The sequence below is a fragment of the Natrix helvetica genome, assembly GCF_964273705.1.
Source record: "Natrix helvetica genome assembly, chromosome: 12".
In the NCBI taxonomy this organism is placed as follows: domain Eukaryota; kingdom Metazoa; phylum Chordata; class Lepidosauria; order Squamata; family Natricidae; genus Natrix; species Natrix helvetica.
Genome location: NC_138556.1, coordinates 16,199,645 through 16,212,986, shown reverse-complemented (window position 1 = coordinate 16,212,986; position 13,342 = coordinate 16,199,645). Strand labels below are relative to the sequence as shown.

General features: G+C 43.3%; 2 protein-coding genes across 7 annotated transcripts in view; both read right to left on the bottom strand.

The window, feature by feature from the left end:
- The window catches only part of CSNK1G1 (casein kinase 1 gamma 1), a 35,112-nt gene extending 30,015 nt beyond the window's left edge, over positions 1-5,097 (bottom strand). For 4 of the 6 annotated variants that reach the window (XM_081964660.1, XM_081964663.1, XM_081964661.1 and 1 more), the window contains exon 1: positions 4,935-5,097. The gene's annotated coding sequence lies outside the window, so the exon portion shown is untranslated. Of the gene's footprint in view, positions 1-2,952; positions 2,973-4,930 lie in introns of those variants that run through there. The other 2 variants (XM_081964662.1, XM_081964664.1) reach the window with 2 other exon arrangements.
- Positions 5,098-6,430: 1,333 nt separating this feature from the next.
- Positions 6,431-11,560, bottom strand: PCLAF (PCNA clamp associated factor). The gene is made up of 4 exons (XM_081964438.1): positions 11,259-11,560; positions 10,051-10,128; positions 8,026-8,191; positions 6,431-7,179 (listed from the first exon to the last, which is right to left on the bottom strand). Exons 1-4 carry the CDS (start codon positions 11,470-11,472, stop codon positions 7,119-7,121), a joined length of 519 nt encoding a protein of 172 aa, XP_081820564.1. The 5' UTR covers positions 11,473-11,560; the 3' UTR covers positions 6,431-7,118.
- Positions 11,561-13,342: the final 1,782 nt, after the last annotated feature.

The following is a 13,342-nucleotide window of genomic DNA, read 5'->3' as shown; positions in this document are numbered from 1 at the left end:
CTGAAGACGTTTCTGTGGTCATGTGGCTGGCATAACTAAATGCCCAAGGCGCATGGAACGCTGTTCCCTTCCCACCAAAGGTGGTCCCTATTTTTCTACTTGCATTTTTTATGTGCTTTCGAACTGCTAGGTTGGCAGCAGCTGGGACAAGTAACGGGAGCTCACTCCGTTACATAGCGGTAGGGATTCGAACCGCCAAATTGCCGACCTTTCTGATCGTCAATCTCAGTGTCTTAGCCACTGAGCGTCCCTTTCTGACGTATTAAATACATCAAAGTTTGGGTCCTAAGCAGAAGCTCGTGGAGTTATTTTTGTTTTTAAGGGACAAAATCTGAGATCCATTCTATATTACAGCAATTTTTGGACACTGCTGGATTGTTTAGGAGAGACAATATTTTGAGTATCACAAATAGAAAATCACTCATCACTGAGTGATATGTCACGCACATAGTTTTAACATTTTCATTGGATTTTGACTGATATGCCAATGTAAGAGCTGCTTACCCTGTCTTGCATGATATTAAAATTTCAAATGTGCGCTGGATACATATTAAAGTTATTTTTTTTAAAAATCAGTTGAGTATCCCATGATATAGAATTGTATAATGCAACCCCATCAAAGTGACCAGAAAGAGTGCCAAAAATACATACAAATAATTAATGCTACTACACTAAGCAAGGAGTAGAAAACTGCTGATCGGTTATATTTGGGAATTACTTATATAAACATTAAACTAAAAGGGGAAATAAAGAACAGAGTTTATAAGCTGACTTTGGAGTTTGGTTCTGAAATCCAAGAGCCAACTGACCGTATTAAGATGCAGCCATTTCAAATGAATCACTAGGTAAATACCATGATCAAAATGCAACCACCGACTCATCAATACATATCAATCATATACATTTTCAATTAATCTGAATAGATTTACCACCTATTTTGAAGAACAGTCCACAACTGGAGGTGGTTGCCATGGAAGTGGCACATAGTTGTGCCCACGCAAAAGGACTGAGAAGCTGAAAACAAGTAACTACAGGGGAATCTGAAACCCTGATAATGCAAGAAGACTGAAAGGAGAATTAAACACCGCTGAATTTTTACTCTGCCCTAAGTGACCCCTAAATAAAAGATATTAACAAACAATATTTCTCCTCTTTTTTTGTTTTATATATAACAATCTGTTTTTCAAAACAAAGGAAAACACTGTCAAAGCAAGTAGAGTTCCAAAATTCCCTTTCAAGCTTGTTCCGTTTGATACAAACAGTTCAATTAAATTACAGTATGTTGTTCATATCACTGCAACTAACATTCCTTGGGAACCCAATAAGGTAAAGGTAAAGGTTCCCCTCGCACATATGTGCTAATCATTCTTGACTCTAGGGGGCGGTGCTCATCTCCGTTTCAAAGCCGAAGAGCCAGCACTGTCCGAAGACATCTCCGTGGTCATGTGGCCGGCATGACTAAATGCCGAAGGCGCACAGAACGCTGTTACCTTCCCACCAAAGTGGTACCTATTTTTCTACTTGCATTTTTTACGTGCAGAAACTGGGACAAGTAATGGGAGCTCAGTCTGCTGATTCGAACCGCCGACCTTTTTGATTGACAAGCTCAGCGTCTTAGCTACTGAACCACAGTGTCCCCGGGAACCCAACAGAATCCCTATCAAAACTCTCAATTATCAAACTTCTATATATACTTTACTTTACTTTAAACGGATCACTTCTGATTGGCAAATCAAATGGGAAAGGTAATTTTTACATAACACGGAAGAATAAAGTTTCAGATAGCATTGGAATTTATGTATCACTCTAACACCAATAGTTACATGAGCTATCATTAATGAAATATGATATAGATACACAGGCATTCATCTTGTGATTTGGATCAGTTTGGCAACCTTGGCAACTTGAGGATGTATGGACTGGAGGATTCTGGGAGCTGAAGTCCACCTATCTTTAAGTTGCCAAGGTTGAGAAACTCTGGTTTGGTTAAATCCCTTCAAGTCTCATATCAGAGACTACTTAGCAATCCAAAAGTCTAATTCCCAATTTATTGACTGAATGGATATGACTATACAACACTGTAATCCACAGTTGTGGTGAATTATTATAAGGAACTAAAGAAGCTTCTTGGATGAGAGGTGAAACATTTTCAAGAAAAAGCCAAGGACGCTCAGTAGACTTTGGAACAGGACCTTTAGGAAAACCATAGCCCGAATGATTGAGAATCTCCATTAGGCATTTATTACAAAGAAGCATTTTAAAAGGAAGATATATAGATATCTTTGTTGTGGTACTTTATAAGTCCAAAGTGTTTCATTAAACAGAACTGTATTCTACAATTTTAAGAACATTTAATCACATTCCTCCCAAATCAAAGACATTTGTCCATGTAACACTGAACAACAGACTGCCAAAATAATCTGTGGCAGATTTTTTTCTGCCAAGTGGTATTCCATACGTGAAGAGTTAGAGGAAAGATGAGCACAATCTTCTAGGAGAGATACATCATGATCGTATTAGAGTATCATGAAATTAAAATGGAACAATTATACCAAAGCAAAACTATACATTTCAATGCCAAAGTATTTATATCAGTTGCTACTGAAAGCAAGCTTGAAGCTGATTCCTCTAACAAATGTGTTTTAGTTTTCAGTTTTAGTTACAGTTTTAGTTTAGTTTTAATTTAGTTTTAGTTATAGTTCCTCTGAAACGCCTACAGTTATTTCCTATCTATACGAGAATTTGAGCTTCTGGCCAAAAGGATATTTTTTATCCTTTTATATTTTCTAGGATTTTTTAAAAAAAATTACTTCCACTTTCAAAAACTGCTTTTATTCTTTCACATAACAATATTTCTCTGATCTGGGAAATTAATTAAGGAAGCCATTGTTTCAATTCAACTCTATTTAACATTCCACATTGTAGCCTATAGCTCTCATCTCCATCTTTTACCTATTTCAACATCCTCAAAGCATTTAATTTGTTGACGCAAGGTTTTCAGGTTGACATTTACCAAACAAACATCAACTCCCCAAAAGTCAAAAAGGAATTCCGTCAAGAGTTACGTCCAACAGAGAGAAGTACTGCAGAAAGATCATCATTCAGCTACAGACCATAATAAACCACTGCACTTTAAGCACTGAGTCATCTAGGTTGAAAGAAAAACAAGGCAATCAAGAAGGTGCAAAGAGGAAGCCAGAGAGAAGAAAAAAGAAGAAAAGAAAAGAAAAGCATATTCCTTTGGTGCATTTGCTTCCTTACATCCTTACAAACTGTTCAGGTTTGGCTTGTCACAGAGGGAGCCCACGCTAAAAGTAATCCATCCAGGCTGCAATTCAAAACTCAGGGGGAAACAGGTTCTTACATCAAGGGGGAAGAGTTCAGTTTTTTAACAAACAGAAACTTTCTTTTCCAACAGACGAGGAAATTTACACTTCAGAGTTGAACTGTGGAATTCTCATCTCAAAGGTGCTTTTTCAAAGCACTATTTCTGGACTTTGTCTCCTTGAGAAAGAAGGCGTTTCACGTCTCACCCAAGAAAGCTTCATCAGAAGCACTGATGAGACCATCGCCCAAGCAGCTTTATCAGAAGAACGGAGGAAGCTTCTTGGATGGGAAGTGAAATGTCTTCAAAGAAAAACAGCTGCCTTTTGAAAAAGTACCTTTGAGACAAACCAGGAATGACTGAGAATCTCCATAGACATGTGGAGTCCTCCCTCCCTCTCTCTCTCCCTCTCCCCCCCCCTCTCTCGGAGGTTTTTCTTGCGGATGTTTCATTATCCCATTGGTATCATCATCAGGACTACAAGGGAGCAGAATTTGGGAATGAACAATTTGGGAATGAACAACGAAATGTCTTCAAGAAAACAACCAAGCTCAGAGGGCACCAAGGACCCACAGCTCCCCCCCCCCACACATATATATATGATAGATAGACAGACAGACAGAGAGAAGGATAGATATAGATAAGTAGATAGAGATAGAAAGAGAAATAGAGAGAGATATGGATAGAGATAGATAGATGGATGGATGGATGGATGGATGGATGGATGGATGGATGGATGGATGGATGGATGGATGGATAGATAGATAGATAGATAGATAGATAGACAGACAGACATAAAGAGATGGAGAGAGAGAGAGAGAGAAATAGAGAGGTAGTGATAGATATATACAGATAAAGAGAGAGAGATAAATAGACAGAGAGAGAGAGAGAGAGAGATGTATGGTATGCATGCATGCGTGTTGTATGTATGGTGTCTGTGTGTGTACACAAACACACACACAACCCAACCCACGGCAAGGCACCTCACAGGCCCGGGGCAGCCGTTTCCCAGGCGGGGGCGGCGTAAGGAAAGGCGCCTCCGCTTCAATGGATTCCGCCTCCCCAGGCGAACCCTCCGCGGGGCTCTCCACGTGGCCGTCCCGACGTGCAGCGCCGAGCACCGCCGGGGCCTCCGCCTCCCTCCCTCCCTTCCCCCCCTCGCCCCCTTCCTTTGTCTCCTTCCCAGATGGCAGCCGAGGCAGAGCCCGCCACACGGAAAGGCTGCCTGCCGAAGGCCGGCCCGGGGTTGTAGGGGGGCTGGGGAGGAACCGTATGGGGGGGGGGATTGAGTTGGCTCCGGAGAAGCGACCCCCGACCCAAAACGAAGGCGGGGGAGGGGAAAGGAGCTGCCCGGGCGCCGTTTAAACGCCCCACATGGCCGGAGGGCTCCGCCCTCGAGGCGGGGGAGGGGGAGGAGAAGAGAGCCCCCCCAACTCAGGAGCCCCCCACTCAGCTCCGGGCCTTCGGGGCGCCCCCTCAGCGGCGCAGGGCGAGGAGCGACCCCCCTTCCCGCCCTCTCTCGCGAGCGTTCCCATCGGCTACGGTTAACGGCGGACGCCCCCGCCCGCCTCCCGGAAAACCCAGCCCGCAGCTCGGCCTTCTTACCGACCCGAGGAAAAGCCGCTTCTCCCGGCTGGGAGGGGGCGCGAACCCGGGGCCACTGCCCCCTCCTTCGCTGAGCGCTCTGAGGGGAGAGGGGGGGGGGAGCGGGCCACCCCGGAAGCGCTTCCCGCGGACACGCCCTACGACGGCCGGCGCCCTATGGGAGAGACGCCAGCCGGCCCGAGGCGAGCGTCACAAAAGTGTTTCCGGGGCCCGGGCGCCCTAGCAACCGCGTCCGGTTGTTAAGCGGGATAGGGCGGGGCTTCGGACGGCGGGGCCTGCGCAGGCGCAAAGGCGGGAGGGGTTTCCTTCAGCCAGAGACAGATGATGGGGATGGGCGAGGGGGGGGCGGGAGATAGAGACACGCGGGTTGTGGGGGTCACGTGTGAGTTGTTTATATGCTGGTCCTGGGAAGGGATCCCTGGCTTGAGCAGGGATGGGACACCACTGGGTGGTTGTTTCTCCTCCTCCTCCTCCCTTTCTTCATCTTCCCCTTCTCCATCTCCTTCCTCCTCCTATTCTTCTCCTCCCCCCTTCATCTTCCTCCTCCTCCTCCCCCCTCCTTCCTTCTTCTTCCTCCTTCTCCCTTTCTTCATCCCCTTCCTCTTCTCCTTCTCCATCGCCTTCTTTCTCCTCCTCTTCTTCCTTTCCTTCCTCTTCCCCTTCATCTTCTTCCTCCTCCTCCCCCCTTCTTCCTCCATTTCTCCTCCTCCCCCCTTCTTCTTCCTCCTACTCCTCCTACATTAAAAACTAAAAAACCTATAGCACCATACAAAGGAGCAGAAGAGATTTATTCTGACTTCAAACCCAATGGCCTTTAGATTAACAGAGTTGGAAGGGACCTTGTAGGTCATCTAGTCCAGCCCCAGCCCCACCAAGCAGGAGACCCTACACCATTTCTGACAGATGGCAGTCCAGTCTCTTCTTGAAAGCCTCCAGTGATGAAGCTTCCACAACTTCCATTCCATGGGTTGATTGTTCTCACTGTCAGAAAATTTCTCCTTATTTCCAGGTTGAATCTCTCCTTGATCTGTTTCCATCCATTATTCTTTGTCTGGCCTTCGGATGCTTTGGAGAATAGCTTGGAACCCCCCCCCCCCTCTCTCTCTGGCAGCCCTCAAATATTGGAACACTGCTATCATCTCCCCTGGTCCTTCTCTTTACTAGAGTAGCCATGCCCAATAGTTCCTGCAACTGTTTTTCATGTTAATCCCCTAATCATCTTGGTTACTTTTCCCTGCACTCTTTCTAGAGTCTCAACATCTTTTTTTATAATGTGACCTAATATAATGGGAATTCTGGAAACTCTAATCTCAAAGCAGTTGAATATTTAGCCTGAATATGCTGAAAGCGAACTTCCTTATCTTTCTCACTGTCACAAAGTTCGATACAAGGAAAGTATGAATACTCGTAATCTTTAAAATCATTATTTAAGAACTAATCGCAGTCTGCACATAGACAAACCAGTTACCCAGATAAAAAAACAAGAATAGCTGTCCTGAATTCTGTAAAACTGTTATATCTTTATTAGGCCAATTCCACAATTACAAATAATGTAGTAATTGGTTAATCAGAAAAAAATTTAACCCTACCCCCCCATGCCACAAAACAAAGATGGAAGCAAACTGGAAAATCTTTAGAAGTGTTAATATGTTATTTCTAATATCAGAAATTCTATGCTTTGGGTTGCCTTTGTACCAAAATTTGGCCTATTCAAGCTATTATATAGAGCCATGTAGAAATTCGACCATTGTGCCACTCAACGAGGTACATTTCTTGGGCCTTATTTCTTTTTAAATCCAAAATAATTATTCGTTCGGCATTTTCTAGTTTACAGGAAAAAAACCAGCATAGCAACAAGATATTTTACAGAAGCATAAGAATGTTATTTAACACTGGTATGGCACAGAACTTTAATAAGTGCTTAAAGAAGCAAAGACGAATTTAATACGAAGCATTTAGTTACTAGTTAAGAATCATTAAAACACTTTTAAGTATTAAGAGCATTGTATCATGACCTGACTTTTTTTTTTTTTAGTCTGCCAACTTTTAGGTTATTTTAGTCAACAGAATAGCATGCCAGATGCTTATAAACACTTGAATTCAAACGGAATATATGCAATATATATATATACAGCCTATACACAATGCTCTGAGAGCACAAGATCTGCTTTGCAGATCCAGGATTAGCTCACATTTGATCATCTTCAGACTCTTCCTGCTCTGCAGGACAAGAAGGCAAAGGACGTGCCCTGTCAATGGGGGGGGAAAAAATACAAGTCAGCAACTGTTCATATCTCTAAAATTCCAGTAAATTATATTTTCAATAGCTGAGCCCTTAGAAGAGACTAAAAATATCGTAAAGGCATGCAGCCTCCAGCTTGAACTGGGATCTGTTTTCCAGTTAGATCAGAAACCTTCTAAGCTCCCTTATCATACAGTCACTTCTTTCTTTCTGTGTTGCCATGAATAAAGATTCCAGAACATGGTCTATTTTGAACACAGGTCGAAAATTCTATTCTCTAGCTCAGTGTTTCTCCACCATGGCAACTTTTAAGCTGTATGGACTTCAACTCCCAGAATTCCCCAGCCAATTCTTATGGGAGCTGCAGCCCATAACAACTTGAAGTCACCAAGGTTGAGAAACACTGAAGTAGGTAATGCCGCAAGCACTGTTTTAAAAAACCCATTAGCAAAAAACATGTGAAATAAGCTTCCCCAAATGCTTGTAAGGTTGACTTAGCCTTCCATCCTTCCAAGGTGGGTAAAATGAGGACCCAGATTGTTGGGGCGAGATAGGCTGACTCTATAAACCGCTTAGAGTGGGCTGTAAAAGCAGTGTGAAACGGCATATAAGTCTAAGAGCTATTGCTATTGCCCCCAATACCTAGTAAAAATCCATTTTAGACATGGATTCTCCAAAACTCATGCTGTACCGAGTGAACAAGGCTAGGGAATTGTCATTTTCAATAAGCAGTAACTAATGAGCAGTTAGATCAAGTGAGGTAGAAGTTTTGAAACTTGCGTCACCAATTCTCCTGTAGAACATTGAACGTCGAATACCCTGGCAGGTGTTTTGCCACTAAGGACATCCTTACCTCTTTCTGCGTTTCCCTATTTCGCTGCACCCCGGTTCCTCCTCCGAGTTGTGGTTCTCCTTTTCCCGACGATTTGGAGTTTGCCTGAAGAATTCCCCGATGCCCTTTTGCCAGGTCGGAGTTGGCCTCACACAGACCGGGTTACCTCCTGCGTACTTACTCTCCCCTGTAGAAAACAAACCAGAATGTTATCAGTGCCCAGCTAACAAAGAAAACAACAACAACACGCCCAACTTACAAGTAGGCCTTGGTTGATGATTGTTTGATGACAGTTCGAAGTTATGATGGCCTTGGAAAAAGTGATTTGCCACAACCTGGCCTCAAAGTTGACTCTTGCACACCCCCTCGGTGTGCCACGTGATCACAATCAGGGCACTTGGCAACCTGCTCTCGTTTACAACAGTGGGAGCAATTTGCAATCACATGATGGCAATTGACAACCTTCCCAACCAATCTCTACAAGCAAACTGGGGAAGCCACTTAACAACCATGTGATTTGCTTTGTAAAGTCAAGTATGGTTACATAACTCACTTCACGATTTAGCAAATTACATCCCAGTTTCAATCCTGGCTGGAAATTGAAGACTACCTGTAGTAGCTACACAAGTTTCTAATCCACATATGGATTAATCTCTGAATGCTCAAGCTATCTCAAGTTAGTTGAAGCAAGCCGTCTTTGCTAAACTGTAACGCAAGAGCGCCAGAATGCATCAGATTAGTAATTTCAAGTATCTCTCTCACAGAAGTGAGTATATGAGGCTGCTGCCTATTCCTAAACCATTTTAGGAATTATTCCCAGAGCATTAAAGGCACAAAATATTTTAGGCCTAGCTCAAATATATTGACTCAAGAAGAAACAGCAGAACAACAGAAAAGCCTAGAAACTATATTACACTTGGCAATAACCCTGTGGTGGTGTAGCTCTAGATTAAACAGCCACAGCGCAGTATTTTTAATTTAAAGCTGAAGGAAAGCATACAAAGCACCACAAAGTAAGTAAGTGGAGCTTCAATCTGATTGCAGCAGTCCTCGACTTGCAACAGTTCATTTAGGGACGTTCAAACTTACAACAGTGCTGAAAAATGTGATTTATGACCTTTGTCCAAATGTACCTTTGCAGCATCCTGCGATTAAAATTCAAATGCTTGGCAACTAGTTCCTATTTATGGCCGTTGCTATGATGAGCAAAGTCAATAAAGGAAGCCAGATTCACTTAATAACCAGGTGACTCGTTTATCAACCCACCATGGTTCACTTAACAACTATGGCAAGAAAGGTAGTAACCATAGTATAATGCAATATGTGAAGGCACTTTCCATGGTGGACCGATAGAAAGAGGTCGTCAGGTGGAACAACGGCTGATGACTGACCTCTCTCTATCGGTCCACCATAGAAAGTGTCCTCACATGTTGCATTATAGTATGGTATGCTGGTTTACCAGCTGCGGACAGGAAGGCACTACAGAGAGAGATCAATTTGGCACAAGAAACCATTGGTTGCCCTCTGACACCACTGGATGACATCGCCAGATCTCACTGCTTTAGCAGAGTAAGGAAGATACTCAGAGATGATTCACACCCTGGTCAGTGTCTCTTTGCACTTCGACCATCGGGCAGAAGACATCAAAGCATAGCCAGGCGAACAAATAGATTTAAAAATAGTTTCTATCCTTGGGCTGTCAGACTTTTAAATACAACCACAATCACTCCATGCACACGCGGAAACATGTGACTAGTTTTTTCTTTTTTTAGTTTCCGCTATAATGTTGCACCAGTGAGGCTAAAACCAATTTCGTTGTATTTATTTTATACAATGACAATAAAGACTATACGACTAACATAAGGCAAAAGCCACTGAACAAATGTCTCATTTAACAGCAGAAAGGCGGGGCTCAATTGTGGTTGTACGTGGAGGGATACTTGTACTTCCAGAGCAATTCTAAATTGAAAATCGCCAGCGCCCTTTAACCTCTGTCCAAAGCAGCATTAAAGCCAGTCAAGTATGGAGTCCATCTTACACACTCACCTTTCCTTGATGCAGGAGACGAACTGACATTCGCCTGTCCAGAGCCCAGCGCCTTCCGAGGAGCCCTAGCAGCTACCACTGGCAGAAAGAAAGAATTAAGAGATTATTTACATTTTAAAAATGCCATTAAGCCCAACTATCTAGGCCTCAGACCAGTTGCTTCTTGTTACAATCCCCAAAGAGCAGGGCAATTTTATAAAATGCAGGGGTTAAACCAATGACAAGGGCGAATGTGCTCTACTCCAAGGTGCTTCTATCTAGTCTAAGCTGATGAAGGTTGACTGGATGCAGTTTCCCAGGCTGTGTGAATGCAGCCCAAGACAAACCCTTTATCTTTTGTCTTCTTGAATTGAAAGTCAGCACCTGGTTTCCTTTTCAGGAGGAAGCTGACTTTTGTGTATTTCATCTCAGCAGCCTTGCGAGGTAGGGCTACCTTGAGTGAGAGCATTCCTGCATTTCAAAGGGAGTTGCAATACACACCTTGCGTTCAATCAACACGGTCAGCTACAAATAAATCTAACGGCCTGGGCACCCTATGCTAACCCAGGCTGCCTTTTTCAGGGCTTGCGGAGTCTTACATCCAGCTTAATAGCCTAAACCTAGTTAAAATCCATCCCGTTTGGAAGGAAGATGGAGGAATGCAATGCAGCTGCTTTAAATATGACAATTCACACACCATTCTTTTATCCAGGATAAAGGCAGCTAGAGTCAGACCCGGGTTAGTCTCTTTCCTTTCCTTTCCCACTCCCCACCCCATCTGGTATGAAACTAACCCCTTTAAGCAGTTAATTATTGGACACCTTAAGCAAGGCGGCTAGTTCTGCATCCTCGTTAGTTCTACATCCCAGTTAGTTCTGCATTCCAGTTAGTTCTATATCCCACTTAATTCTCCATCCTGGTTAGTTCTATATCCCACTTAATTCTCCATCCCGGTTAGTTCTATATCCCACTTAATTCTCCATCCCGGTTAGTTCTATATCCCACTTAATTCTCCATCCTGGTTAATTCTATATCACACTTAATTCTGCATCCCGGTTAATTCTATATCACACTTAATTCTGCATCCCGGTTAATTCTCTCACTTAATTCTGCATCCCGGTTAGTTCTGCATCCCAGTTAGTTCTATATTCAAGTTAGTTCTGCATCCCACTTAACTCTGCATCCCGGTAAGTTCTATATCCTGGTTAAGCCTGTGCAAATGCGTTTACCTTTCCGATAGGCACCGGAGGTGCCTCCGCAGTTCGCCTTGGTCCGCACCATGCCCGTCCTTTGCCGTTGCACCGAAGGAAAAAAAAAAACTGGACTAAAAGGGAAGCCGGGAAGGGAAGCAAGAAGAAAAGGCAAAAGGCGCAACTTTCTTGCAAGCTGCTCCTTCCTCCGGCCGCGATATTCGGGCTTCCCGCGCGCGCGCCGCGCTCCCATTGGCCGAGGCGGAGGCGGCGAGCGGCCAATCACGAGACAGCCCGCGATTTTCGCCCGCCGTTCGAAACTCCGGTCTCGTCTAGTTCCCTTCGCCGCCCGGAGTCGTCCTTGGGCGGGAGAGATTCCCCCCAAACCCCGGGCCCGTCGCAGGTCCGGACCGGGAGAAGTTTGATTTGGGCTCCTCTAAGTCGAGGAGAAGAGCGTCCCCGTCCGTGGCAGCCGTAATTGAACGTTATGTATGTGTATATTGGGGGAGGGGGGGAGTGAAAGGAAAGAATGCATGTGTGTGTGTGTGTGTGTGTATGCATATGTATATATGTTGTATTTTTGTGCTGATAAATAAAGGGAGACTAGTATAGATCTATTTCAAGCCAAACTGCCAACCTTTTGATCAGCAAGCTCAGCGTCTTAGATTTCGTCTTAAATAAATAAATTGTATTTATTTAAATAGCGTCTTAAATAAATAAATCTGTTTATTTAAATAAATAAAATAAGTATCAAAGGAAAACGGGACATAAATTAGAAGCACAATCCCTTGTTTAAATCTGCAATTCTCAAAGAGAACTGGTTCCTTATCTTTTAAGGCCCCCTACTAATTACCCAATAAATACCTCCTTAAACCCTTTTTCTGTTACCTAACTGGAAAGGTAAACAGTGCCATTCCACACCCAATCAAAGGGTAACTTCATTAGGTTTACAATACAGCCAATCTAAACCCATCAAGCCTTGGTTGAAAGTGATAACAGACAGCCTGCTTCTGCATATCCATCCATTATCATGGTGATAAAACTCCGAAGGCTTAATTGGTGTTAAGCCACTTCAGTTCCATTGTCATTCACCGGAAGCAAGAGTCCAAGAACCACTGCTGAGGGTTAGTTTGTTGATTGAGAAATGTGTCAAAAGCATCTTCCCAGACTTTGCATCAATGCCTATAGGAAAGGGAATAGCTCATCACCAACTGATGATCCGCGAGAAAATTTTGGTGGTCTGCAGAAAATTTATTTGCATTTTTTTATATTGCACTAAATCAGGAGTCCTCAAACTACAGCCTCCTCTGGTGGGGGGTCCACATTTTTCCAATATTTCTACTTACTGCTGTCAGTATGTGTGAAAATATTTGGTCCCTTTATCATAGCCCTCTGGTAATATACCTAGGAGATATATATCTGGTTTCAACTCAATATTCTGTTTAATTATCATTTCCAGCCAGTTTTTATTTTCTCCCAATATTTTCTTGCTTTACTGCATGTCCACCACATGTGGTAGTAGGTGTCTGGGGTCTGACTACATTTCCAGCACTTAGTGGACAGTTTTTAGAAGGTTTTTACCACTTCTCAAATAAGGTCCCTCATTTCATTTGTCCTGCATCTCCACGGTGTTAGGAAAAGTCTTGTTTTTCTGCTCTCATCCCAACAGTCGCAGTCATTTATCTTCTTGGCAATTGTTTTGTTTCCTCTTCAGTGAAAGAGGAAGTTGGGTACAGACAGTCCAACCGAATCCTTTGAGCTTTCCTTGTTCGTGAAGCCAAGAAGATAAATAAAAGCTGTGGGTATTTCCTGATGCTGGATGTTTAAAAGTTATGCTTGTGTTTCCACTTGATAGCAAAGGTTTCCACTGTTTGTTTGTTTTTCTCCAACAGTTTGCTGACCGTTGCAATCTGCTTCTGGGAACAAATGACAAAATGTCTATATTGGTTTGACCGTGTCAGTCTGAGGAAAACATATTTAATGAAGAATGATCTAAGTCACTGGGTGGTCCATTCCAGTAAATAACGATAAGCACATCTCCAAAAACAAACAATAGCAAGTCCACTAAGGTTTGCTTAAAAAGGAACAGTAACAATGCAGGCTTGGAAGGTTTCCCTAGAAAT

What these genes read in the sequence shown, in the direction of transcription:
- PCLAF (XM_081964438.1), bottom strand. Translation starts at nt 11,472, where the DNA reads ATGGGAGCGCGGCGCGCGCGCGGGAAGCCCGAATATCGCGGCCGGAGG. An exon ending in CTCCGGTGCCTATCGGAAAG is followed by an intron (nt 10,129 to 11,258) that starts GTAAACGCATTT and finishes TCTTTCTGCCAG; the next exon opens with TGGTAGCTGCTAGGGCTCCT. An exon ending in GTCTCCTGCATCAAGGAAAG is followed by an intron (nt 8,192 to 10,050) that starts GTGAGTGTGTAA and finishes TGTTTTCTACAG; the next exon opens with GGGAGAGTAAGTACGCAGGA.